This window comes from Sorex fumeus, unplaced genomic scaffold (genome assembly GCF_029834395.1).
Source record: "Sorex fumeus unplaced genomic scaffold, SorFum_2.1 ptg000095l, whole genome shotgun sequence".
Taxonomy (NCBI): Eukaryota; Metazoa; Chordata; class Mammalia; order Eulipotyphla; family Soricidae; genus Sorex; species Sorex fumeus.
In genome coordinates, this window is record NW_026606152.1 from 3334758 (window position 1) to 3362515 (window position 27758).

A 27758-nucleotide genomic window follows, 5' to 3' on the forward strand; every position below is an offset into this window, starting at 1 on the left:
GTTTCCGCACCACCGTGGGCTCTGCTCTGTGGGGGATGCGTCGCTCTCTGGAAGCTGCTCAGCTCCTGGCAACTCTGAGGGTCTCATCTTTCTGTGGCTCTCGGTCAGGGTCTGTTATATTAACAATACTTTTCCTGGGTTATTACTTGATTATATCTATTTATTTGGAGCACTGTGATTTATAATACTGTCATGACAGAATTTCACATTTACAGTATTCCTTCCCCACAATCCCACCATACTGACTGCTTTCCTCGACCGTGGCCTCAGCTTCCCTCTACTGTGGCTTCATCCACCCTGCCCTGCCCTTGGTAAGTTCAAGGGCCTGTTACATTTGGACCAATTAACCAATGAGATGTCACTGGACAAAACTTGATCACTGTCACTGCCACTGTCCTCCCGTTGTTCATCAATTTGCTCAAGCAGGCCCAGTAACGTCTCCATTTTGAGACTTGTTACTGTGTTTGGCATATTGAATATGTCACAGGTAGCTTGCCAGGCTTTGCCGTGCGGGCGAGATACTCTCAGTAGCTTGCCGGGCTCTTCGAGAGGGGCGGAAGAATCGAACCCGGCTCAGCCGGGCTGGCTGTGTGAAAGGCAAACGCCCTACCGCTGTGCTATCGCTCCAGCCCAAACCTTGACTAAAGAATTTAGGCTATCCACCTGCTCATCCACTCACTCAGCCACCCACTCATCAGTTCATCCACTACCCATGCATCCATCTACCCACCCGTCTGCCAGTCCACCCACCCCCTCATCCATCCATCCTTCCATGCATCCTTCCATGCATTCATGTACCCGCCCATCTACCAGTCCACCACCCCCTTATTTATCCAGTCACCGGCTGGGTGCAGCTTCTCTGTGTGGGTGCGGCTGTGGGGGGCCCTCCGGGGCCTCTGCTGCACAGTGCTCTGTGCCCTGTGCTGAAGCCACATCTGCCCTGCCAGTGTGAGTGCTGAGGGACCTGCAAGGCAGCACAGCAGTGCCACCACACACTGCTGGAGACCCCAAGTGAGCACCCCATCACTGCATGGGGACTTTGAGTGAGTGCCCCATCACTGCATGGGGACCCTGACTGAGCGCCCTGTCTCTGTGGGGTCCCCAAGTGAGTGCCCTATCACCACACTGGGACCCTGAGTGAGTGCCCTATCACTGCAGGACCCCAAGTGAGCACCCTGTCACTGCACAGGGACCCTGAATGAGCACCTTGTCACTGCATGGGAACTCTGAGTGCCCTGTCACCACATGGGGACCCTGAGTGAGCGCCCTGTCACCGCACAGGGATGCTGAGTGCACCGTCTCTGGGTTCCCAAGTGAATGCCCCAGGGCGTTCTCCATCACTGGAGAAGGGTCTGGTAGCTCCCTATTTCCTCAGACTGCACCAGGGCTGCATCTCTGCCACCCTTCTCATGATCTTGGTATGAGTACAGCCTTGTTTGTTGCACATTCCCGGTGAGCAGGTGAACTCCGATGGTCCTGGGGGTGCAGACAGGCAGCCCAGTGATGGGGGCTACCATTATGCCCTGCCGCCTAACCCTCTGCTCTTCCATCAGCCCACGTCCAGTCCAGTCAGGAAGAACTGGGTGAGGAGGGAGATTAAGTGGGGAGACAGGAGCCTGCAGGGGCTTGGTCTGGGGCTTCCTGTATGACCCTGGGAGCTGTGGGGGGCTGAGAGCAACTGTACTGAGCACTGTGGGGTGCAGAGTGGCAGAGGAGGGGCCTTCCCTGTCTGCTGAGTCTCATGCTGGGGGTGGGGCCAGTGCTTCAGGACTGGGGTCAAGGCCAGCACCATGGGTGGGGTCAGTGTCATGGGGAAGGGGCAGTGCCACAAGGGCAGATCCTGGCTGTGGGAGGCCCAGTGGCCAGTGCTGGAGTGGGGGACAGGGGCAGTGCTATAGGGGAGAGTCCCGGGCGCTATCGTGACCCAAAATTCCCTGTGGAGAGGGGTGTGTCTCCATCACAGTGGCTCTCTGTGATGCTCGACAGGCCTGGGGACATGCTATCCGTGAATCGCCTTTTTTCCTATGGTACCAGGGGAGCAACCCCGTGCCGAGCCAGTGCCCTGCCACTGAGTCGCATCCCTGGTCCCAGTGATCTTCTGTGTCAGGAGTCAGTGAGCTTTAGTGACCTGGCTGGTGCTCTGGTGACCACCTTTGTGTTTATCTCCCTCAGGGCACTGGACGTGTGTGCAGCATGGCCCGGCAGGGACCGTGAGGCGGCACATGACCATGCATCGGTCCGGGGAGGCGGCCCCCCGTCTGCGGAGCGTGGAGGTGGCACGGGGCCGTGCCGGGTATGGCTTCACGCTGTCAGGGCAGGCGCCGTGTGTGCTCAGCTGTGTCATGCGGGGGGGCCCCGCCGACCTTGTGGGCCTCCGCACTGGAGACCAGATCCTGGCCGTGGATGACATCAACGTGAGGAGGGCGTCGCACGAAGACGTGGTGAAGCTGATCGGCAAGTGCTCGGGTGTGCTGCACATGGTGGTGGCCGCAGGCGCCGGGCACCCCGAGTCCTGCTCCAGCGATGAGGAGCTCGGCCTCTATGAGGGGAAGGGCCGGCCGAAGCCCAGACTGGACTCCAAGGCCCTTGGCATCAACCGTGCAGAGCGAGTGGTGGAGGAGATGCAGTCGGGCAGGATCCTCAGCATGATGTTCCAGCACCCGCCCTCGCGGCTGAAGCCCAGGTCGCTGTCCGAGTCGGCGGCGTGCGCCCCACCACCTGGCCCTGGGCAGCTGCCTGAGGAGGAGCTGTCACGGATCCCACACGACTCCGTGTTCGGTTCCGGGCTGGAGCCTCCTGACGACCTCGGCCTCAACGCGAGCATCTTAAATGTTGCCATGGTCGTGGGCTACCTGGGCTCCATAGAGCTTCCGTCCACGGGCTGCAGCCTGGAGGCTGACAGCCTGCAGGCCATCCGCGGCTGCCTGCGGCGCCTGCGCGCAGAGCAGAAGATCCACTCGCTGGTGGCCATGCAGGTGCTGCACGACCGCGTGCGGCTGTGCACCGACAGGGCGGCCGTGCTGGCCGAGTACCCGGCTGAGAAGTTGGCCTTCAGCGCTGTCTGCCCCGACGACAGGCGGCTCTTTGGGCTGGTGACCATGCAGGCGGGCGAGGTGGGCCGCCTGGTGCCAGAGGAGGAGGGCACCCTGCAGACTTCGTGCCACGTGTTCATGGTGGACCCAGACTTGTTCCAGCACAAGATCCACCAGGGCATTGCCCGGCGCTTTGGCTTCGAGTGCACGGCCGACCCCGACACCAGCGGCTGCCTGGAGTTCCCGGCATCCTCACTGCCCGTGCTGCAGTTCGTGTCCGTGCTGTACCGGGACATGGGCGAGCTGATGGAGGGCGTGCGGGCCCGGGCCTTTGCCGACGGGGACGGCGAGGCGCAGCACAACGCCAGCACCAGCAGCAATAGCGACAGTGGCATCGGAAACTTCCAGCAGGACGAGCGGAGCAGCCGGGTGCTGGTGGTGGACCTGGGAGGGAGTGGTGCAGGCCGGCACGGCGTGGGCAGCGGCTCCTGGGAAGCAGCAGTTCCTGCAGGCGGACGGAGCCCCCAGCCCTGGGGCGCCCACTGGAACGGCGCCTTCTGCCATGAGCCTGACGAGCCGGCCCCGCTGGCCAGCAGGGGCCGGGACTTCAGCAAACACTTGGGGCCCATCTCCCATGGGGAGGGCCCCCCAACTGCCTTGCGCGGCTCTGTGCCCCCGGCCAGGAGGGCCGCCGTGGGCCCCAGTGGTGGGCTGGGCCAGCGGTGGCTCCCGGTCCATGTCCTCCAGGAGTGGCAGTGCGGACACACCAGTGACCAGGAGTCCTACACAGACTCCACTGATGGCTGGTCCAGCGTCAACTGCGGCACGCTGCCCCCGCCCATGAGCAAGATCCCCGCTGACCGCTACCGCCTGGAGGGTGGCCTGGGGCCACCTGTGCTCAGCACCCAGAAGAGGGACTGGCCCCGGAAGGCCTTCGGGGTGCAGAACATCTTTGGTCCCCACCGGAACGTTCGGAAGACGAAGGAGGACAAGAAGGTAAGCGTGCTCAGAGGGGCTCGGTGGGGAAGAGCGTGGCTGCACCCCTCAGCTGCTTCTGTCAGCGAGCATACCAGCTGCTCGCCTGCAGCCTCTGCGCCCCAGCCCGCCGCCCTGGTCCTGGTTCTAGATGGTGGGTGTCCTGGGCTCTCTGTTCATCTTACCAACAGGGGGAGTAAGTTTGCACAACCCAGCCAGCCCACGCCAGGGGGCCACTCCTGTCTTGGCACTCAGAACTGAAAGGCTTCTCTGGCTTGGGACTCAGTACTCAGGGGCTACTCCTGGCTCTGGGCCCAGTACTCAGTATGTAGGGGTTACTCCTGACTCAGTAGTTAAGAGTCGCTCAGGGGACCTCACCCTGCACTACCATGCCTGGGAGACAGGAAGCTCCCTGACTTCCCAGTTGCCCTAAGACCTCTTCCAGATGGTCACCCGGCTCCTGCCCTGGTTCCTGACCCAGCATGCTCTAGTGGCTACTCTGCTGGTGAGCTGGAGGAAAGGGTTCAGGTCGCAGGCATGAGCCCACCCAGTGGGAAGCATCCGGAACTCGAAGCTGCCTGGCGGGGGGGGGGGGGGGGTCTCTGCTTTGCTTTCTGCACTTTATTTCAGACAGACTCACCCAGGCCTCTGTGGTGCTGATGAGGGCGAAAGTGATCAGGACCAATGAGCAAGTGACCGTGATCTCAGTGTGTGCAAACAAGACCCCATCCCACTGCATTTGAGGCCAGTATAGTTAGCCCTCCATCCGGTAGTGCTGAAGTGCACCATCCATTGGGCAATCTCTCTGGCCCCAAGAGCAGATGAAGGGACATATTCAAGGGAGAGATTTGCAGTGCAGGAGGCCATGGCTTCTTTTTTTTTTTTTTTAATTTTATTGAATCACTGTGAGATAGTTACAAGCTTTCATGTTTAGGTTACAATCACACAATGATCAAACACTCATCCCTCCATCAGTGCACATTCCCCACCACCAATATCCCAGGTATACTCTCCCTTTCCCACTCTCCCCCTGCCTCCATGGCAGACAGTATTCCCCATACTCTCTCTCTACTTTTGGGCATTATGGTTTGCAATACAGACACTGAGAGGTTATCATGTTTGGACCTTTACCTACTTTCAGCACACATCTCCCATCCCTACCGGTTCCTCAAGCCATCATTTTCTTAGTGACCCCTTCTCTATTCCAGCTGCCTTCTCCCCTTTGCTCATGAGGCAGGCTTCCAGCTATGGAGCAATCTTCCTGTCCCGTGTATCTATTATCCATTGGTGTTAGAGGCCATGTTTCATCCCTAGCACTGCATGTCACCCTGAGCACCGCTGGGTGCAAACCCTGAGCACAGAGCTGGAGGCAGAGAGCCCCTGAGCACCGCTGGGTGTGGCCCAAAACCCAAAAATAAAAAATAAAAAAACAGACGTTCCTAAACTTTGCAGTGTATTTTAGAAAAGTCTGGATGAGAATAGGTTATTTAGGGCCCGTGTGAAGGTTTGATTGGCCTTCTGAAGTGTTCATCAGTAGTCTAGGGCTCCCAGCAAATCATTCAGGTGCAAAGTCCAAAGAAGCCCACGTGGGGCCTTCAGTGGTTCCTCGAGCGCATGGACGCCCCTGGTGGGACGTATTGTCCCGTCCCTGCTCTCTGCCAGCCCGGGACACTCGTCCAGGCCTAGCCCTGCCCCCACGGCCGTGCGCCTGCGCACTGTGTTGTGGCAGTTCCTCGGTCAGCTCCGGTCACGTGGTATCGGCCGCAAGGGAGGCTGGGAGGTGTGGTCTTCGGCCACAGCGTCTCGGGGGCGGCGGGTAGCGCGGGGCCGGGAGCCCGGGGGCTGTTCACACGTCACGGCACGTGAGGAGGGCGTGTCCCTAGCCTAGGCATCCCCGCCTGTCAGTGAACTGAGGGAAACGGGATATGGGGACACCAGTTGACGTTCCCCACGGTGAGGGCACCCACCTGGCTCAGTCCCTCTGGGAAGTAAGGAGCAGGCAGCAGCGCCCAATCCCACAGAGAAGCCTGGCGGCCAGGAGACCACACGACACACGTGCCTTGAATAGCTCACCGTGGATGCCACATGTGCCACATACCACATGCCACACTGTCTATCCACACACACACTAGATATACCACACACACTGGGCATACCCACACAGCACACATACAGACAGTATACCCCACACACTCCAACACCATATACTCACACATTGGGCATGCCCACACAGCACACATACACGCAGTACACCCATAAACGACATATACTACCCTGGCATACCAACATGGCACATCTACACCGTACACCCCACACATACCACATTATACCACACACTACACAGACCCACACACCACATAGCAGACATACCATGCACACTATATACCACATATAACACCCACAGTGTCATATATGCCATACATAGCATACATATCACATATACCATCATAAGATAAAGTCACACATGAATACTACACATACCTTACATACCTACCTGCCATATATTCCATGTGTACTATATATACCATACGCACCATAATATCACACATATATCATGCACACCGTACAGCCACACATGCCATATATACCATACACCACCATGCACTCCATACATACTATATATGCCTTATATATCACACACCGTATGTACCATATACCATATGTTCCACACATCTATACCACCCATGCCATACATCATGCTCCACATGTCATAAACACACATGGTCACCAACAGATAGCAGAACACCATGGTGAACATTCCCGGTGTGTGAGATTCACTCTGTCGGAGGGTGATACAGGTAAAGGCTCAGAGCTAGTTTGGAGATCTATGTCTGATCAGATGTCAGGGCTTCAAAGCAGGAAGCATTCATGGGTATGTTGATCGTCCATTCTCTCCTTACCCTCTTACCCATGAGGGCACATCGGGGGTCACCCACAGTGCCAGCTCATGTCAGGTAAAGAACCCTGGGGCACGTTGGGGCCTTTCCCAAGGCTCGTCTCCTGAGAGGAGCAGATAACTCGAACCCTGGTCCCTCACAAGATCTCCTGAAGACACAGCAAAGCGTCTGGGTTTTCTCTGACCCTTGCAAGACACATCAGCGTCTCCTTGAGGAAGAGATGAGGAGGGCCCCTGGAAGCCCCTAAGCCCCCAGACACACACACACACATATACACACAAAGAGATCTTCTGGAACCTTCTCTGTCCTGTTGCTAGCATGCTGAGATCTGTACATGCCAAGTCAGACTTCCAAGACTCAGCAGCCTTTTCTCAGACTGGGGCCAAGCAAGTAGGAGGCAGGCGCCCCATTCCCCCATCCCCATGTGCATTGTAGACAGGGTGTTGCCTCAAGTAGAAGGTTTGGGTTTTCCTGGGAGGGCACCAATAGACCTGTGCCCATGTCAGTGGGGGTGTGTCCTATGGGCCTGATGCTGCGTGTGCACCTCCCTGTCCCGTGCCCCTCTTGCAGTCCAGCAGACACGTGCTCAGCTATATCACGCAGGGTGCCTGGTTCCCAGTAGACACATGCTCTGCTGTCATGTACCTGGTTCCTGCTGGACATGTGCTCTGCCTATGTCCCTGCCAGACATGTGCTTTGCCTGTCACATTCCCAATTTCCACATAGACATGTGCTCTGCCTGTGACACATTTGGTCTCCACTTTGTCACATGCCCAGCGCCAATCCCCAGACTACTGGTGGGTCGTCTGTTTCGGTAGCACAGGGCCATCATGGAAGCATCGGGCCATTGTGGGACCGCAAGACCTTTTGTGGGAACATGGGGCTGTTGTGCGAGTACACGACTGATATGGGAGTATGGGGCCATTGTGGGAGCAGACACAGGCCCAGTGGGAGCACACAGCCATTGCGGGAACACGGAGACACTGGGAACATGGGAGCTATTGTGGGAGCACAGGGACAATATGGGAGCACAGTGGCCACCCACTGAAGCCTCCAAAAGGCTGTGGACATTTGTTGTGATGCTGGGGACTCTGGCCCTGGACTCTCCCAGGGCACTGCTGCTGAGCCCGGCCCTCATGACTGGGCTGTGATTGGTGCTTGGCCTTCCTGTCAGTGACAGGTTTGTTTCTGTTTGCTTTGGCTCTCTGGCAGTAAGGCTATGAGCTTCCGTTAGTAGCAGATCTCACCAGAAACCTCAGACTGTTCAGTTATGGCCCCCTGCTAGCTGCCCTGTGTCTTGTTGCTGTGGGAGAGGGAGTCTGACTTTCGGGTCACTTGGAATTGCAGTGCCTCTCTGCTGCCTACTGCCTTGCCGTGTGGTCATTTCTGCTGTGACACTCCCCCTCCACCCCAGCGACAGCTGCCAAGCAGCGCTGTTGGTTTGGCGGTTTGAGTTCCTGAGCCTCAGGTGGGCTCCTGCCTTCTTGCTAAGCCGCATGTCTGGTGGGGGTCCAGGTGTCGGCTGGAGATAGTCTCTGAGGCTCCTTCCACTCACGTCATATGGGATCTGCCACGCATGTTTATATGTGTCCTTCTCTCCTGGCCTTTGGTCTTGGTGTTGCCACATGACAAAACCCAAAGAAGCAGATTCAGAGACCTGACAGCTTTGTGCCAGGATCTGAGTGGACGCCTCCCCGCGACCCTCAGAGGAGCCCTGGGCTGTGTAAGGACACCATGGGGGCCAGAGTTGGAAAGGGCTGGGCACAGAGAGGTTCTTCCATGGGTCCTGGCTGAGAGACCCCACATAGACAGTGAGGGCCCGTCCCCTGGGGGGTCCCCCTCTTCAGTTAGGAATTCAGCTTAATGGGCTTAGCATTGGGGTCTCTCATCTTAACACACACGGTTACTCTGGCCCCTGAATGGTGACATCATTGTGGGGACGCTCACCCCACCCTTGCCTGTTCTGTGTGACTGCCCTCCCTGCTGACCCAGTGGCCTCCACTAGAGCCAGCCAGGGGTCATTCCATTTGTCTTGCGTGCAACCTACTCCAGTTTGGGTGTGACTCAAAACCAAACCAAACCAGCACAGTGGGTATGGCGTTTGCCTTGCATGTGGCCGACCCAGGTTCGAGTCTCAGCATTCTATATGGTCCCCTGAGCACCGCCAGGAGTAATTCCTGAGTGCAAAGCCAGGAGTAACCCCTGAGCATCGCCGGGTGTGACCCAAAAAGAAAAATAAAACCCAAACCAAACCATGTGTCTGCATGAGTGTCCGCATCATGCCACCGTGGATGTGTGTTCTGCACCCCATCCCCATGGATGTGTGTGTGTCCACTCCATCTCTGTGGGGAGGTGTGTCTGCACCTTGTCCTTGTGTGTGTGGCATGTGCTTACATATGTGTACATGTATCTTTGTGCCCTACAGCCCTGTCCCCATGTGTGCATGTGTGTGCCTGTCGGCAGCCTGACACTATCTTGGACCAGGACTGTGTCATACCTCCTTTCCCCTTCTAGGAGCCTGCACTGCCATATATCAGGTCTGGGCACTCCCACCTCTGAGTTTCACCATGAACAAGGGCCTCAGTTCCTTCTAGAAAGCAGGGCACACCAGCAGTTCATAGCCCACTGTCACCCTCAAACCCTCCACCAACTCCCTGGAGCACTGTGACATATAAATAAGCCTGCCCAGGTCCCGTGTCCTGGAGCCGTGGTACCTCACACGGGGCAGGTCGGCTTCTGAAACCAGAGGACACATGGCAATGCCAGGAGTGGGTGAAGGTTCGAGCAAGGAAGGAGCGCACTTGGCCATCGGGTACCAGCAGTTGGCAGGAGCTTGAACCCTCGGTGCTGGCTCTGGAGGGCTGCAGGCAGCACTGTGCCCACCTTCTCCACAGGATGCACTGAGAGACCCCCACCGCCCAGGAGATGGAGTTGGGGAGCATCCAGATGGCTAGATGAGCCCGCATGGCCCTGCTTGAGAGTGCCCGCCCTCGCCCTCATTCTTGCTCAAGGATGTCTCCTCTTTACAGGACCCCAGGCTGGGCCGTGGGGTCGGCCTTGCACAGACCGCTCAGCGCCCGGCCACCCGCAGGTCCTTTGCAAGAGCCAAGCGGTTCAGCATCACCCGCTCCCTGGATGACCTAGAGGTGAGTGTACCCCCATCGCTATCATCGTCCTTGTCATTTCTCAGACCCTCCACAGTGGGGCCCCATCATGGGGGCCCCTGCCGCTTTCTTGCCCACTGGTACGTGGGCGCCCCCCCCCCCACTCCTGTGTCTGAAGCATCTTTGCTGCATGTGCTGGCAGACTCGTGTTCATGACCCTGTCAGGCTGTGCAGTCAGCCATACTCAGAAGGAGCCATATGTCCGTTGTTCCGCTGTCACCTGGCGTCAGTCCCAGCGAATGGCATTTACTGGGCATTTGAAGTTGTGTTTGGTAAAAGTGCGCCCCTCACACCCCACTGTGGGGGGCTCAGGACTGGCCTGGCCTTGCCTCCCTCTGCAGCATGGCATGGACACTCCAGAGCCCCACTCCTGCTCCTGGGTGGCCCACTCCCCCACTGCTGCGGGGTCCTGGGGTAGAGGCTGCAGGTCTGTGGAGCGCATGTCGGGTGGGGCCCAGGTGTCACCTCTGTGACTGCTGCCTGCCTCCTTCAGGGCTTTGGTGGCTTGGAGTGAGCCCCAACCAGGCATCTCCTTTCCCCCTTCCCAGCACAGTGCAGTGACATGTGGTCATCCTGCGCTCCTGCCCCCAACAGCGCCTCTGTCTCTGGAGACTTCCGTCTTCCAAGCTGAACTGTCCTCTGATGCCAGGCCGGACCCCTCCCTCACAGCCCTGCACCCCTCAAGGACTCCTTGATGGGGGAACCTCATGTGAAAGGTCACAGGTGCTGCCACTGATGCTCAGCTCAGCACCGTGAGGTCCTGCCTGGTGCTGATGCATGGAGGGGCTATGTGGGCCTGCAGGTTACATCTGGGGGACAGCTGGGAGCCCCGCGGATCTGGGTCTGGGCACTGCAGCCATGGTGGAGCCAGGGGATTCCCCCATGCTCAGGGCTGAGGGTGAGGTGCTGTGTGGAGCAGCCAGGGTTCCGGAGGCACAGCCCCGACAGCCCCCACTCCTGGGGCCCCCAGCACACCCCCTGGCCACCTGTGCAGTCTGGTCTCTGGACCTCTCTCCAGGGCACCCCCTCTAGCCTCTGAGCCCCCTGGCCAGGCTTTGGGGTGCCATGGGGAGCTGCTGTCTGGATTCAAGGCATGTGGGCCGGCGGGGAGCAGGCACTGTGTGGGTCTCAGGAAAAGCAGACAGGGTCATTGGTGCTTGAGCCTTTGGTGAACCCTCTTTGAAAAGAGGGAGAATCGGGGCTGCCAATTGCCCAGCATCAGTCTGTCAGGCCCTGAGACCCTCCAGAGCTAGCAGCCCCTGAGAGATGGGCTCCCCTTCCCTACAGAAGAAACGAGCCTTTGGGGGTCTCCTCCTGGGGGGCTGGTACCCTCCCAGCAGCCTTAGCCCAGGTGGAAACTCTTGGTCCAGCTATGGAGGCACAGAAGCCCCCTCCCTGCTGTCACTGCCACAGGGCTTCTCTGCCTCTTCTAGATCCTCAGACCTCCCCCCACAGCCCGCTTCCTCCTGTCACTGTCAGTTCTGTCAGACCCTCTCACCTGATCCCTGGGCACAGACCAGATGTGGGCAGGGCCGGCAGTGCGGGGGCCTGGACAGCAGGGGGCGGTGGGGCGCCATGTTTCCTGCCCTCAGCTGGCTCACAGGCAGGTAGAAAGGTGGGAAGGGCCCTGTCTGGGGCAAAGTGCCCGTTTCCTGCTGCCCCTGATAGCTGGGTATTTGCCCTTGTGAGCCGCCTCTCAAGCCAGGCACCAGGCTGAGACAGTTTACCCAGAGTCCCCTGGAGCCCAGCTGCCTCGGGCTGGGGCCTTCTCTTCTATAGGTAGCATGATAAGGGTCCGGGGATGGAGCAAGGAGGGGAATGGGGGACTGAGCTGAGCTCAGGAAGACCAGAGGGTCCCACAGGTCACAGCTGAGGCTGGGTATGCATAGGGAGTGCAGGTGTCTGCAGGAGTGAGTGGTGTGTGTGTGTGTGTGTGTAAGGATGTGTGCAGGTGTATATGAGCAGGTGTATGGGCAGGTGGGTGAGGGTGTTACGGGTGTGTTGCTGTGTGGGTGATGTGGGTTGTGCAGATGTGTGCAGTGTATGTTGGTGTGAGTGTATGGATATGCAGGTGTGTTGGTATGTGCAGAGGGTGTGTGTGTGCAGGTGTGTGAGGGTGTTGTGTTGGAGGTCTGTTGCTGTGTGGGTGATGAGGGTTGTGCACATGTGTGCAGGTGTATGTTGGTGTCAGTGTATGGGGAGTGCAGGTGTGTGTTGGTATGCAGATGTGTTGGTATGTGTAGGGAGGTGTGGGGTGTGCAGGTGTGAATTTGTGTATCTGCAGGGGTGTGTGTGGGTGAATGTGGGTGTATTTCTGCAGGTGTGTTGCCCGTGTGTGTAGGTTTGGGTGTGTGTTTCAGCAGGTATGTGTAGGGGTATGCATTTGTGTTTCTGCAGGTATGGGGGGTGTAGATGTGTGGGTTGTGAATGTGTATTTCTGCAGGTGTGTGCAGGTGTATGTGTAGGTGTGTATGTATATTTCTGCAGGTGTGGGGGGTGTGTAGATGTGGGTGTGAGTGTGTTTCTGCAGGTGTGTGTGCTGGTGTGTGTGGGCAGGTGTTGCCAGGGTACTTTCTCCTGGAGGAGGAAGCCGAGCGCCATTCAGGGGGTGCAGTGGGTGCTGTGACCCCCTGCTGGCTGCCACCCGGGGGCCCCCAGGAAAGCCAGCTCAGCGGCCTCAGCCATGTGCTGAAGCCGAGGAGGAACCCCCAGATCCCTCACTGTTGGGGTTCCTGGCCAAGGCTCATCCCGGGAAGTCTCCACTTGATGTTCCTGAAGGAGCAGCGTCCCTGGGGTGCTTTCATGGTGGACCCCATGGCCAATGGCCAGTGCTATAAGGGTCGCAAGGAGGCCCTTGTAGTGAGAGGCACACCCAGAGTCTCCAAGTTTTTCAATAAAGCCTGAACTTGGTCTATTTTCCTGCCTTGTTTTTTTCCTCAGCCCATGAGCTCTGCTCCCTGTTGGTCTGGGTCTGGGTCTGAGTCTGGGTTTTGGGTGGGAGTGGCCCAGCCTGTGCGGGGAGCCTGGCCGAGGCCCTTGCGCGTGCTCACGGTGCAAACTGTATTAAGGCTGGCTGGCTCCTGACCTGACAGGGAAATTACCCTGCCGGCTTCCGATTTGTACAGGAAATACTTAAAAAGTGATCTCACAGCTTGATTTATGTAAACGCTGTTTTTCTTGGGAGACAATTGAGATGGAGCCTGAGCCCAGGGAGACCTCAGCTTCCTGCACGTCCCTGTCCGTTGTCCTGGGCGACGGCGGGGTGCCAGGGCTCAGGGAGCGAGGCGGGGTGCGCGGCGAGGCGGGGTGGCGGCGGCGCCTTCAAAGTTTCTGACGCTGCGCTCGGGCGCGCGCGCTGGACCCGCTCCTCAGAGCCCCGGAGGGCGGCGCTGGCACTGCGCGCTCTGCCGCGATGGAGCCGGTGTGGGCAGTGTCCTGCGAGGGACAGGCGCCCGGGGAGCCCGCGATTGAGACCGAGCAGGGAGTGTTCGGCGAGGGACAGGCGCCGGGGGAGCCCGCGATGTCCGGCGAGGGGCAGGCTCCCGGGAAGCCAGCGATGGACACCGAGCAGGGAGTGTCCGGTGAGGGGCAGGCGCTGGGGGAGCAGGTAAAGATGCGCGGGGTTCCTGGCCGCGGGAGCGCACGTAGAGTAGAGTCAGGGTTCCTTGCTGGGCGCGCGCTGGGCACTTCCAGGTGGGAGCTGTGGGTTTCTGACGCACGGAGCACTGAGCGAGGTCTCATGTCCTCTGCCTGGGCAGTGTGAGGAGAACCCCATAGAGGTGGGAACCTGGGGTGCGCTGTCTCTCCCTGGTGATTGTAGAGGGTTTAGAGGTTTCCCAGCCAGCAACTGCACATGCACGGCCAGTTCTTTCCGTCCCTTCTCAGGGCAGTCGGGTGAATCCATGCCCAGAGTTCAGGACCACTCGACTGCCCGGACCCCACGGCCGCCCGAGCCACGCTGGCCCTCGCAGGACCGGGACCGAGTCCCAAGGTAACTGCCACTTTCATCTCTGCGTCCTCCCCAGTCCCTCATTTGGGCTCCTGGGTGAACTGGGCCGCGTCCTGCTCTGCCACAGGACCAGAGGAACAGGGCAGCGTGTGGGAGCTCGGGCACAGGTGTGTGTGGGAGGCAGCCCAGGTCCTGAGTGCCAGCCCCACCCTCAGTGTGGATTGAGAGGTGCTGCTCCCTAGTGAGAGCCGGCCAGACTGGGAGCTGGCCCTGTGCCCACCTCTGCGTAGCAGTGGGGCAGGGGTGTGGGGGAAGGAACAGGAGCACTCACCCCCTCTTCCACACAGCCTTCCTTCCCGAAGAGGCTGAGCTGGGTGTCAGGATGCCCTGCGGGGGAGGGTGACCTCGATAGCCATGAGGATGCTGCCCCCTTGGGGGACCAGCCAGTCTGATCTGCTCTGAGCCTTAGTACTTCTCCAGACTGTGCCTTCACGAGCCTCCCCGAAGGTCGAAGGTCGGGGCTCTCTTCAGCTGCACCTTTTACTTGCTGGTCCTCTGGCAGCTGATCCAGAAGTGCCAGTCCCCCAGCCCCGCGGCCCCTCAGCAGCCCAGCAGCCCTGCCCTGGGAAGACCCGCCAGTTCGGGGACAGATCCTGAGCTCTTTGTCTCTGGACACTGGCACCCTAGGGCACAGGGTTGGGGGTGGTGCAGGGCAGTGCAGACACCCATGTAAGAGACCTAAGGCCTCCCTGGGGCTGGGCAGCAGTGCTGCAGCTGAACAGTGCAGGGTCAGCCATCAGCACAGCTTGACTCCTGCCCATGACCCTCCATATGCTCGAGTGGACGGGCAGTGGGCAGGGGAGACCCCAGAGCAGGATCCAGACTCCCCAGCACAGCTGTTGCCTGAGAGCCCTGGGGCCAAGAGAACAGGGTCAAGCTCTGCTGGGGGTGTCCAGCACTATCTGGGCACTGCCCACCCCACCCACTGGACTCACATCCCCCACCACAGCTCGGTAGTCCCCCGGCTCACAGCCTTCCACAGATCCTCGCTTTAGTCCATGCTTACGAATGCAGCTCCCCACACTGGCCACTCCTTCCCGTATCCTGGGCCGGAGGAGCTGGCATTGGCTGCCCACGTTGCCCCACACCCTGGGCTCAGATTCCTTCCTCCCTGCTTCCTCTGCTCCTTTAGTTCACCACCTGGCCACTTGCAACCTTTCTTCTGGCCTGGGGGACATGTGTGGCTGAGTGGGGGTTCCCTGAGAGGTGGGGCACCTGTGGTACACACCAGTTCATGTCTGAGCTCAGGGCCTGCACCTGGGACACCAGGGTCAACACGTGTCCTTGTGGGCTCTGGGAGACCCCCTTTTAATGACAGACCAGGAGACACATAACCACGTCTCCTCGTGCCACACCCCAATGGGACTGCCTCTCTCGGAGGCACCCGGGCATCTCTGCCTGAGCTCCAGCCTCAGCCCCAGGACAACAGTGGAGTGTGTGTGTGTGTGTGTGTGTGTGTGTGTGTGTGTGTGTGATGAGGGTGGGTTTGGAGCACATCCTGCATATGGCATGCCACGTGTTGCACAGCACATGTGAAATGATCCACATTTGTGGTATCAGTTGGACTGTGCCACGTGTAAACTGCATATGTGTGTTCTGTTGCATTGTTTCTTGTCATGTGCTCATGGCATATGTGTGCTTTGCTGAACTGTGGTGTGTGCATGGCATGTGTGTGTTGTATGTATGCTGCACACATGTTGTGCTGTTGTATAGCACGTGTGTTGGGTTGTCACACATGTTCTATGTGCTCGTGGGGCTGAGGAGTGAGGCCAGGGCAGGCTCTCCCCAGCTCGGCCTGAGCTGCTGCCTACCGGATGGAGGCCCAGCCCGGGGCTGAGCTGTTGCCTTGGGGTGAGAGTGGGGAGTCAGCGCCCCTGGGCTGGAGCCACAGGAAGGGTGCACTGTCCCGCAGTCTCTGGGGGATACACTGAGCACATTTCCTGCCCAAGAAGCCCGGAAGGCCAGCATGTACTCCCCTGGACATGGGCAGCCCCGAGCAGGGTGTGTCCTGGGGCCTGTCACCAGCATCTGCCTTTCTCTTCAGTCCGGCACCATGCACCTTGCTGCTGTCCAGGGTCAGGCCTGCTGCCCGCAGTTTCAGGCCCTTTCGTCTTGCCCACAGTCCGCCTCAGGTCCCCACTGTGGTGGCTCCAGGTGGCACATGTTTGGGAGGACTCGGGCACCGCATCTTCCCATCAGGCACGTCAGTGCTTAGTGGAGATCTCCGCGTTCTCTGGGACACACACGTGTGTTCACCCCATGACTCAGCACACAGGCACGGTGGGCACTGCGTGTCTCAGGCCAGCATGGAAGTGGGTGCCTTACAGCTTCTTCGTGTCCTGCCCACCTCTGCATATGCACATGGGCACACTGTGTCCCTGTTTGCACGTGCGTGAACAGGGTAGCCTGGGGGATACCACACCTGGGTGCAGACCTGGCATTGGGGTGCCTGTTAGCACATGGCTCGGTGCAAGTGTGCATGTTCACATGTATGCAGTCTGAGTTTCTACAGTGCTCTCATGTGTGCATGTGCATGGGTCTACACACATTACGTGGTCAGCCCTGGTGTGTGCATGCTGCTTTCATGTGGGAGGGTGTGTGTGTCCGTAGGGACTCCCTAGCACGTGTGCATTCATTCTCACAGAGCTCTCATGGCGTGGGCGTGCCCCCTCTTCACATGGCCAGTGCATGCACACACGTGTGTGCATGTGTGTGTGTGTATGTCCTGCAGCCCAGCCCTGAGTTCGGGCTCCTGTGAGGTCGGGTGGATGGAGCTGTCTTTCCTGTGCCTGTAACTGAGGGTCCAGGCAGCTGCCCGAGGGCACAGGCATGCTCAGGGAGACTGTGGAGGAGGCAGAGCACAGCCTGGGCCAGCGCGACCGGCAGGTTACAGCGGACAGTCGGCCCAAACATGCACACATCTGCACTCAGTCACCCGCACACCACACGCACAAACATGTGCACAGGCACCCGCACATGCCTCCACAGTCTCACCCGAAGCTCAGAGCTGTGCTGGAGCTCAGGGTGAGCATGGTCCCAGGAAGCCTCCTCCTCTCAGCCTCGGCCTGTGTCTAGTGGCGTCTGTCCGGGAGGTCAGCCCAGCCCCTGCGGAGGGCACAGCCAGGGTGAGGGAAAGTGCTGCACCATGCCCGGGGGAGTTGGGCGTGGTCCCATGAGTAGTTGCAGAGCTGGGGGTCCCATGTTCCTCAGTCCCCGCCCCCCCATCCTACCTCGCCCACCTGGAACCCAAGTGCTCTGTGGCCCGTTGACGCTGTCCCCTCCCGAGGCACGTCCTCATCAGGGTTCAGCGACAACTCTCGGTGTGAGCTGAGAGGTGACAGTCGAGCTCTCCCAGCACCGGGGAGATTTCCACTCTCATTCTCAACACGCAGGTGTCTGGGCCGCTTGCCTGTCCTTTAGCAGCAGATGGGCCTTCTGCCAAGAGCGGGAAGTGGTGCTGGTGGCCGAGAGCGGCACTGACTCACCCACATGCACTCCTCACACCTGGCTCTGTGACTCTGTGAGCATGGCCGCCATCGGCTCAGTGGTGCCCGTGTGGGGCTGGGCGGCAGGGTCATGTGGTACTCTGAGCCCTTTCTGGAAAACAAGCTTGACTTCGGGGCAGTTTCCCATTTTGGGGGCATATTCGCCACACTCAGCACCGCTTTGGGGCTGGCATTTGTGTCACTGTGGGAGGCCGTGGGGGCAGCTGGGGAGCAGCTTCTGGAGCACTGTTCTCAGAGCACCGTTCCCACCCGAGGGGAAGCCTGAGTCCTGACCTGTTGGTGGTGCCCCTGGGGATCTGGATAGCCAGGACCCACCCCGGATGCACTTTTGCACCTTTGCATCCTTCCAAGCCCAGAGAACACTTTGTGCCCCTCACGGTGTTGGCCAGAGCTAAGGCTCCCACTTCCTGGGTAGTCTCCTGGGTGGCCCTCGGGGACTATGTCCCCCGCAGAAGGTGGGGGTATCCCTGGCTCCAAGCTCTTCCTGGCTCCCCAAGGGGACGTGGCACCAGGAGAGTCAGCCTGTGTCACTCCTGGAAAGGATGTGGATGGGGGGTGGGGACGGAGACACACCCAAGGGCTGGGCTCAGGCGGCAGCCCCTCTGGAGGCCTGCGGGAGCACATCAGGAGGGGCCGTGGGGTGGGGGTGCTCGCTGCAGCCCACACTCCCCTCCAGTCATCTCTCACCCCTGCCTCCACGGCCGGTCCCGATTAGGGCTGGTCTCCTGCCAGGCTGAGACCCAAAGGAGGGAAATCCAGAGCGGCTCTGGTCAGGGGTCTGGGCTTGAGTGCTTCTCGCGTGCACCCCCACCTCCACTAGTCCCGTCCCGGGGAGCCCCAGAACCTCCAGGGACCGCCTCTGCATCTGTATGCCCCCCAAGTCCACCCCTCTTCTGCCCCCACCCTTCCCTGCTCCTCCCCTCTGGCTCAGCCCCCTGTGGAGTGCAGCCCCCCCTGCTGGCGTCCCCTGGGGGAAGCCCTGTCTACGTGCTGGGATCTGCCGGGATCCGCCAGGGATGACTTCCGTGGTGCCGAGTCCCAGAAGTGCCGCAGGGGCCTGGGCGGAGCCGCTCAGGAAGTGGGAGCGCCCCTGACTCAGAAGTCTGCGTCCCCACCTGGAGAGCCAGGCACGGCGCCGTGAGGACCGAGTAACTCATGTCTCTCTCTCTTTTCTTGCAGTCTGCAGCCGTGTCCGACGGGGGTAAGTCACTGCTCGCGTCCACGGGGGGCCCAACGTGCAGCCATCAGCTCACGCCTGTGGTGGGGAGAGCCTCTTTCCAGGAATGGGGGGCCTGGGGGCCTGGTGGAGAGTGACAGGCAAGCCGGGACTCGTTGGCCCCGCCATGGAACCAGATTTGGAGTAGGGCAGGGCTCCGGCTGCGCTCAGGCCCCAGCCCCCAGGTTGGGCCGAGGTGCCCAGGGCTCTAGTTCCCCTTCTGACCAGGAAAGGGGAAAGGTGTTGTGGGGGATGAGGAACCGGGACACAGCTCTGCCCGGGTGGTGGGGCGGCCGTCCGGCTCGGCCCCGGCCCGGGGTCTCTGCTGGAACAGCAGGTGCCCTCACTGGTGTGAGCAGGGGTGCACGGGCTGCGGCCGGGCTGGGCCTGGGTCAGGGGCGCCCACAGGAGATGCCCAGGAAGTGCTGAGAGATCGGGCGCCAGACCGGGCCACAGGAAGGCACTTCTCTGGCCCGGATGGCCGCCGGGGCCCACACCTGTGCCTCTCCTGTGCCCAGCCCTGCTGGAATGGAGGGCGGGGAGGGGGCAGCTTGGGTTTCCAGTGCCTGGCCCAGCCCGGCCGGCAGGGAGAGCTGTCTTTGTGTTGCGCCTTTGTGAAGGAGAGGAACTTGCCTCACTGGATTCTGGCCTCAGGGATCTGTCACCAAATCTGTCACCAAATCCACGCGCCTTAAGCCCCGCGTGGGAAAAGCTGGCTGGGCGCAGGCCTGGCTGTAGAGGGGCGGAGGGGGCAGGTAGGGGGGAGCGGGCAGTGGCGCTCGGCCTGGGGACTGCGTCTGCTCTGCCCATCTGAGGGACCTTCCCTGGCAGCTCCTCAGTGTTCAGTCCCACATGCACTGAGGGTGGCCCAGGGTGCCTGTGGGGGCTCCCTAAGGAAGTGCTCTTGGCTGGAGGCCCCTGCGCCACCCCCACACCTGTGTCCCTTCTCCTCGTCCCCGTTCCTGCCCACTCCTATAATTAAAGGCTTCCTCCCGGCTCTCTGCTCAAGGATCACTCCTGGTGGGCTCAGGTGACCAGAAGTGGTGCCAGGGGTTGGACCCGGGTTGGTCACGTGCACGGCAAGTGCCCTGCCCACGGTCCTCTCTCTTCGGCCCTGTGATTATAAACCCTTTTTACAGGGCTCTCCCTGGTGGTGCTCAGGAATTGAACTTGCTCCTCCCTCGTTGAGGCACATAACAACACCCCCACCCCCACCCCAAGACCAAGCCAAGAGCAGAGACATAGTGAGCAGGGAGGGCTCTTGTCTTGCACGCCATCAAGCAGGATTCGATCACCAGTATCCCGTATGGTCCCCCAAGCCCTTCCGATAGTGACCCCTGAGTGTAGAGCCAGGAGTCCTCCCTGAGCATCGCCTACCAGGCCCAGGGGAGAGCAGGGCCACACCCAGAGGTGCTCCTGTCACTCTCTTCCCAAAACGCCAGAATCTGCGGAAGCCCACGCTGGGTGGTTTCTTTTCCGAGTGGACATGGACTCGGCATCTGTCCACTCCAACCCGGCTTCTCTCCGGGGCCCCTTTCCCATGAGCGACTGCCGGCACATCATTTCCTCTCTAGGAGGCTGAGGTGACTGGAAAGCTGGAGGGTCCCCTTGCTTCTCCGTGTCTGCCACCTGCCTGGGGCTCGTCCCATCTAGGATGCCGATGTAAGGGCAAAACTGACGCTTAACACCGACTCCTTTGGACCCTCAGCTGCGTCCAGTGGCTCAGTACTGGGGACCCACCTTGTTCTTGAGCTGGGGCACTGGAGCACGGTGTTTGGGATGAGGCCTGGAGCAGAGATGAACCCTGTCCTGTGGGGGCTCCGGGCCAGCGGGGGGGCTCCCACTTGCCCCTAACCAGCAACTACTTCAGCCCCCCTGCCCCGCATTGGGTTCAGGCTGTTGTGTGTGAGGTGCAGACCAGCACATGCTCTGCCCCGAGCCTCGCCTCACAGACAAGTACCTTCATACGTACTCACTTCGGGGGCCACTGTGGCCGTGCTCAGGCCTTACTCCTGGTGGGACTTCGGGGTGCTGGGGAGCAGACCAGGACTGGCTGCAAGCACGGCCTGCCTTGGCACTGGGCTCAGCCTCCAGCCTGCTTCTGTTTCATTCTCCTGCCTTACTGAGGGGAAGTTAACAAATAAAAGAGTATGTGTCGAACTGGCACAACGTGGTAATTTGCAATGTCCACATCTCACCCCCACATCGGCTAATTAGCACCTTTGCAACCTCCCAGAGAGACCGTTTTTCTGTGATGGGAACCCCCGAGGTCTCTGAGCAGAGGCCGAGCTACCCTGGGATGGTTGGCTGTGCCCCCGGCCGCTGTGGAGCACGAGAATCGTCTCTCCTCGGGTTCGCCTCAGGTCTCAGCGTGAGCAGACCCAGCTCCTGCACACGCCGCTGGTGAGGGTCAGGGCCTCCTGCATAAAAGCAGGGCCTGCTGGGGAGGCCGCAGAGTGCTGGCCACCCATCATGCCCACAGGAGCCCACAGGAGATGAGCCCTGCCAGGGGGCCCCGCCGTGGGCTGGCTCAGAGGTGGACATGGGCACAGAGCACTACAGCTCGACAGCTTGTGCCAACAGCTCTCTAAAACTTTTTAAATCCTGTTTTTTATTTTTGGGGGAGAGTGGAGTTGGGGCCACACCTGCTAGTGCTCAGGGCTTACTCTGGCTCTGTGCTCAGGGATCAGTCCTGGTGTGCTCAGGGATCACTCCCAGTAGTGCTCAGGGATCATTCCCGGTAGTACTCAGGGATCACTCCTGCTGTGTTCAGGAGGCCTTACGCCTTACTAGGAATGAAGTCAGGGTCAGTCACATGCAAGGCAAGCACTTTACCCCTGTGCTTCCTCTCTGGCCTTTTTTTTTCTTTTTGGGTCACACCCAACAATGCTCAGGGGTTACTCCTGGCTTTGCACTCAGGAATTACTCCTGGTGGTGCTCCGGGGACCATATGGGATGCTGGGGATCAAACCCAGTCAGCCGCGTGCAAGGCAAACACTCTCCCCGCTGTGCTATCGCTCCGGCCCCTCTGGCCTTCTTTAGTTTTGATATTCTGGTTTCAGGGTCATGCCCTGCACAGAGTCCTCCTTCTAGCTGTGTGCACAGTGGTGCTTGGGGGACCATACAGTGCTGGGTTTCTGCATTGCCCAGCCCCTTGAACCGTCCTCCCTACTCCCAAAAGCAAGGTCTTTGTTTGGAGGTCATCCCCAGCAGGCCTCAGGGGACACAGTGCTGGGCCCAGCCTGGGGCTCCCAGAGCATCCCGCCAGCTCTGCCCCTAAACTGCGACCCCCACTTCACGTTACTTAGTCACCATTTCAGGAAACAGACCTCTCTGCCAGTACAATGATAGTGAAACAGAATGGTTTAAAAAGCCAACCCAGGGTGGGAGGTGACTCGAGTCCAGAGCACGAGTGTCCCGCGTAAGGATGGAGCCCAGGGGCCCCTGAACTCCATCAGCCCCCCAACCCCCACAAGCACTGGCAGCGAGCAGCCCAGAGGCCGGTGGGCGCAGGCTCCCTGCTCGGCCCCTGCTCTGCATCCTGAATGGCACTGCTTCCCTCTGCTGCCCCTCCACTGCCCTTGTACCCGATGGAAGAGGCGACTCTCCCCGGCCTCTGGGCCGGTGCTGCCTCAGCCCTCTGAGGGTCAGCTCCCAGGGCACTGAGGGTCCGCGGTTCTCCTGTATTTTCTTCCAGAACAGACTTCGCGTCTGCCTTTTGCATCTTATATTTCCTTCCTTCCTTCATCAGCCCATCCATCTGTCTGTTCACCTTCCATCCAATGGTCCCCCCACCCACGCATCCCCCCGTGCCCACCTCCCCCCGTCAGTCCCTCCAGCCCTCTGTCCGTCTGCCTCCCAGTTGCCTACGTCTGTGATCCCTCGTGGCCTCCATCCCTGTGTCTCTGGCACGGCCATTCTGTACCTTCCCGTGTCCCCCCACCCCCGGGGCCTGCCCTGGGCTTGTCCTTCCGACCCTGACTTCTCATCCCTGCCCCTGAGGATGCTCCGGGCTGGCAAAGCCTTTAAGAGCCTTTCTTGGCTCTTTCCCTCCCCTTTGCGGGTGGAGGCACACACAAGGGTGCTCAGGACTCATTCCTGGCGGGGCTGGGGAGACCATCTGTGGTATAGGGATGGGGCCCGGGTCTGCTGCCCTCTCGGGCCCCTCTTCCTCTTCCTTCTCTGCCTGACTCGGGCCTGAGAAAGCGCCTCTCTCATGGCTGCTGTTTAGTCTGGGCTGGCGTCCCTGTGGTGAGTACGGGCAGGGGGCGCTTCCTCTCTGGCCTCTCTGGGCAGCAGCCTTGGGCATGTGGGCTTTGCTCTGTTCTGAGGCAATGCCGCGGTAGGAAATGAAAGAGGAAGGGAGCTTGCAGCCAGCCCTCGCCTGCACTCACCCCCGCACTCCTTCTCTTCGTCCTTGGCCTGGGGGCTCGGCCTCTCACCCCCTCACCCCTTGAGTCCTCCCTCTCACATGTGGACATCGCCTGCTCCTCAGGAGTCTGGACACGAGGCCATGCCGCCCGCGAGTGCTGAGGTGGTTCTGTCGTCAAAGTGGGATGGCGCAGGGGGCAACACGGGAAAGTCCCTGGCCATGCTGTGAGGCCACAGTAAGCACTACAGGAGAGCACTACGCCAGTCACCCCAAATGTGGCCTCGCCTCCCACTCGCACCAAAGGCATGCCTGCCCCTTGAAGAGCACTGGGACGTGGCCATCCATGGGCCCTGCCTGTTCCCTGCACCCAGCCCCATTGGTCTTTCGGGGGGCTCTGGGGCCTCTGGCTGTCCTCCTCACAGCCCCTGTGGAGTCCTCCACATGGCTTGTTGGCAGTTCCCCGACAAGCGGCCAATGGTCACACATTTACTGGAGTGCCCGGGCGGGACCTTGTGCCATTTTGCATGTGGTTTGGTGACCAGTGTTCATTGGGGGGATTCTGACGTCAGATGGCCCGCATGCATGTGCCATTGTTCAATTATGTGTTGGGTCTATATAGGGTTGTGGTGCTGGGTCATTTATGTGTCAGGTCCTTAAGTGGACATGGCCCTGGAGCACTTACATGTCGGGTCCATACATGGCTGTGCCCTGGGCCCGGGGCCATGGCCACTGGGAGACCAGGCTCTGTGGCTGAGGCGGCCGGAGGGCACGGAGCATGGCAGAGAGAGAGCCGACAGGGAAGGACCGAGATGAGGTGGTGGGAGGCGGCGGGCAAGCAGGAAACATAGAGGAGTGAGGGGACAGCCCAGCAGGCCTGGCAGGATGGAAGGGCCCCAGTGCAGGGCACAGCTCACTGAGAGGCCTGAGGCCCACGCACTGGAGGGTCACAGGAGGGTCATGTGGGAGTAGCGTGGGAGAGTATGGCAGGTCTTGGCATCCCCAACCCCGTGATGGCCACAGTTCATGGAGGGCAGGGTGGGTGTGAGTCAGTTCCTTCCCTGCCAGCGTCCCTGTGACGCCACCGTTTTATGGGCAGCTGAGCCCCCTCCTGGCCAGATCGACACTGGGACCCCCTCATGTGCCGATCTTGGGCACGGGGATGCCCACGGATACGCAGGCCCCTGGGTGCGAGAGCGAGGCTGTCCTCCACGAGCCATCACGGGGGTGGGGGCCACTGTCGGTGTGGGGCGCTCGGCATGGCCACTGCCACCGCGGCAGGCCGTCTACGCCCTTCAGCACAGCTGCCTGCCGAGCCTGGCCCCATCTGCTCACATTTCCACTCAGAGAGCTGTCTGAAGACCCCGGGGGCTTCAGGAGGGGAGGGGTCTGGGCAGTGCGGGTACAGCCCCTGGGAGTGGAGACCCCGCATGCTCCCACTGAGTGCCCACACAGCCTTTCCAAGCTCTGGAGCGCCACATACAGCCCCAAGGGCCTTGGCATCTTCCCTGTGTCCTCCTCAGCCCAGCCCACTGGGTGCCCGTGCAAGGTGGAGCCACAAGGACTGCAGGGGAGGGGCTGTAGGGGAAGGGAGGGGAGGGACAGCAGGGGAGGGGAGAAGAGGAGCAGCAGGGGCGGGAAGGGGAGGGACTGCAGGAGAAGGGAGGGGAGGGGCTGCAGGGGGAGAGGAGGAGGGGCTGCATGGGGGAGAGGAGGAGGGGCTGCATGGGGGAGGGGCTTTAGGGAAGGGAAGGGGAGGGGCTGCAGGGGAGGGGAGAGGCGGGTGGCCCCGGAGGGGACCCAGAGGAGGGGCTTGGGGCCAGCTGCCCTGGGTCCTGCTTCTCCGGTTCCTGGTTCCAGGGGGGTGTGTCTCCCCGACCGCTCAGTGTGGCCAGGCAGAGGGCAGCTGGAGTCTGCTCAGGCCCTCTCCTGGGGCAGACTGCGAGAGCTTCTCCCGATGAAGGCAGAAGTCAGTTTCTGTTTCTGGGATTAGTGTCGAGTTTCAGTGTCGGGAGGAAGCGTCCTGAGCGCCCGCCTGTCCTCCCTCAGCTGTCTTTCCCCCTTTCCTGCTCTGAATAATTCAGTCAGGCGCAGGCCGGCCTGAAGGTCCAGCCCTGAATTATGTATGCATCTCCCTGGGCGGTGGGGACTGCTGGGGGCTGCAGAGAGTCGCCTGAGCCTGGGGCCTGGGCCTCGGCCCAGCGCCCCTGGGGTTCTGGCTGACCCAGGATGGGTGCAGGGGGCTGGCCTGCGGCGCCTGGCTGGAAGTACCTGGTTAAGTGGCATCACAGTGGCGCTTACCAGCTGTGCCCAGGTAAAGTCCCCGCGTCTGTGTTGGCAGGGAGGCTGGCAGCACCTCAGGTACGTGTGAGGGGCCTAGAGCAGGGGGGAGGGGCACACGTACGTTTCGGGGGTGCCGGGCCGGCCGCCAGGCTGCCTGCCTCAGCTGAGGGATAGGGGTTCAGAACATTAGCACCTGGGGAGGTTTCCTGCAAGAACGGCAGCCACAAACAGTAGAACTGGGATGTGAGGCCCCGCTCGGAACAGGTTGGGGGCTGCTCTCCAGAGGAGCAAAGAGAGACGGTGGGGCGGCCCAGCTTGGGAGCACAGATTGCCGCCCACTTGGTGGCGGGGTGGGGCAGGACAGAGTGGGTTTGCAGCCCTGTGCCAGGCCCCACATTCCTGGGGCCCGGGCTAGTGAGGGGGGTGTGCTTGCTGCGTGCCGCTCCCTGACCAGCCCCCAGCTGCCCTGGACTATGCACCGGCCCCAGCTGCATGCATGTGTGTGCTCCCCACTCCCCAGCTCCCAGACCCCGGTCTATGCTTCCAGCTCCCAGACCCCAGTCCGTGCTCCCAGATCCCAGACTCGGTCCGTGCTCCCAGATCCCAGACCCCGGCTGGTGCTTCCCAACTCCCAGGCCCCCAGCCCGTGCTGCCTGTACTGGCACTCAGGGCTCTGTGTATGGGGAGTTCCCCACCATCCCTCCCCCTGCACACCCCCAAGCTCACTCTCTCAAGCTCCGCAAGCCTACCCCAGGGTGTTGAGTGAAGGAGCACTGGCTCTTCCAAGGTGGGGGCAGCATGCGATGTCCCAGGGGACCAAGGCGCAGGTGCTCACAGTCCCCAGCACACGGGAGGCTTTCCGGCATTGCCCCCAGGCTCACTGCTTTTCCTCCGAGCATCTCCCCAGCATATCGGGTCTAGTATAGCCCCTCTTGGGGTGTAATTAGGGTGGCCTATGGGTGGGAGGGCTGACCTCTGGGTCCTCAACATTTCCGATACTGGACTGGAACCACCTCCCAGGGCAGACTCACCCATAACCCCTCAAAATGTGAGCATGTGTGCATGTGTGAAGCACAAGTGGATGGATAGATCTGGGGGGGCGTGAGCATGTATATGGGGCACATATGCATGTGTGTGCATACAAACATGTGTATATACATGAGCATTGTGTGTTTATGTATGCTTTTCTATGTGAGCATGCGTGTGTACGGTCTGTGCGTGCAGATGTATGTAAGTTTGAGTGCATGAGATTGTGGATTATAAGAATGGGAGGATGAGCCTGTTTGTGCATGTGAAAGCATGTATGTGAGCAGCAGTGTGAACACATGTGCATATACGTATGCTCTCTGCATGTGTCGACAGGAATACGAACACGTGTGCATGCATATGCTCTCCGCCTGCATGAATGCGAGTGTTAACACGTGTGCATGAGTATGCTCTCCACACGCATGGATGCGAGCGTGAACACGTGTGCATGGATGAGAGTGTGAAGAGGCATGCATGTGCATGTACTGCGTGCATGTATCGATGCTTCCCTCATCATCCCTGGCTGGCGGGACATGGGTGGCGAGTGTTGGGTTGTGACATGTGGTCTTCTAGATGGTTGTGCGTGGGAACGCACAGCGATGCCAAGCTCCCGGCAGCCAGCCCTGGTTGCCAGCGTGGACAGTGTCTGCCTGCTCACACCACAGGGCTCATGTGTGGCCTCTGTGCTCGGCCGGGCTTCAGTGCAGAGGACTCTGGGCTGCGGCAGCTCAGAGAGGCCCCAGGGCACCGCTCCGCTCACACGGACCTTGTGTCCGCAAAGGGCTCTTCCTGTGCTGTGCCCTGGTCACTCCCACCGTCCCGTGTGCGTGGGCGCCCGCAGGACTCCGTGGCCTGGCCTCTGCGGGGCCTCACCAATGGTGGAGGTGGCCCTTGTCCCGGCTGCTGCCCCAGGTGGCAAGGGAGCACCCAGCTCCTGAGGGGACAGCGTGGGCAGGATGTTCCGGGAGCCGCCCATGTCCTGTTTCGCCTCCGAGGAGTGAGGCTACCGCTTGGGCCACCCCACCTCATGCAGGAGGGTTGGGGCCCGGGGGGCGTGTGTGGTCAAGGTGGCCTGTCCGCAGAGCTGAGCGGCGGGGACCTGAAGGACTGTGCCAGCACGCACAGCCTGAGCAGCAACGCCAGCCTCCCCAGCGTGCACAGCTGCCGGCGCCTGCGTGACAGGAGGGTCGCCAGCTGGGCCGTGTCCTTCGAGCGCCTTTTGCAGGACCCACTCGGGGTCCAGTACTTCTCTGTGAGTGGGGCCCCTCGTGCTGGGTGGGG

General features: G+C 60.4%; 1 protein-coding gene across 3 annotated transcripts in view; it reads left to right on the forward strand.

Moving 5' to 3' along the window:
* Positions 1–2177: 2177 nt before the first annotated feature.
* RGS12 (regulator of G protein signaling 12) overlaps positions 2178–27758 on the forward strand; it is a 30324-nt gene continuing 4743 nt past the window's right edge. For all 3 annotated transcript variants that reach the window (XM_056132764.1, XM_056132765.1, XM_056132766.1), the window contains exons 1-4: positions 2178–4028; positions 9934–10050; positions 18763–18784; positions 27560–27729. In XM_056132764.1, the coding sequence (XP_055988739.1) occupies positions 2223–4028; positions 9934–10050; positions 18763–18784; positions 27560–27729 (2115 nt within the window). In that variant the 5' untranslated portion in view covers positions 2178–2222. The remainder of the gene's footprint in view (positions 4029–9933; positions 10051–18762; positions 18785–27559; positions 27730–27758) is intronic.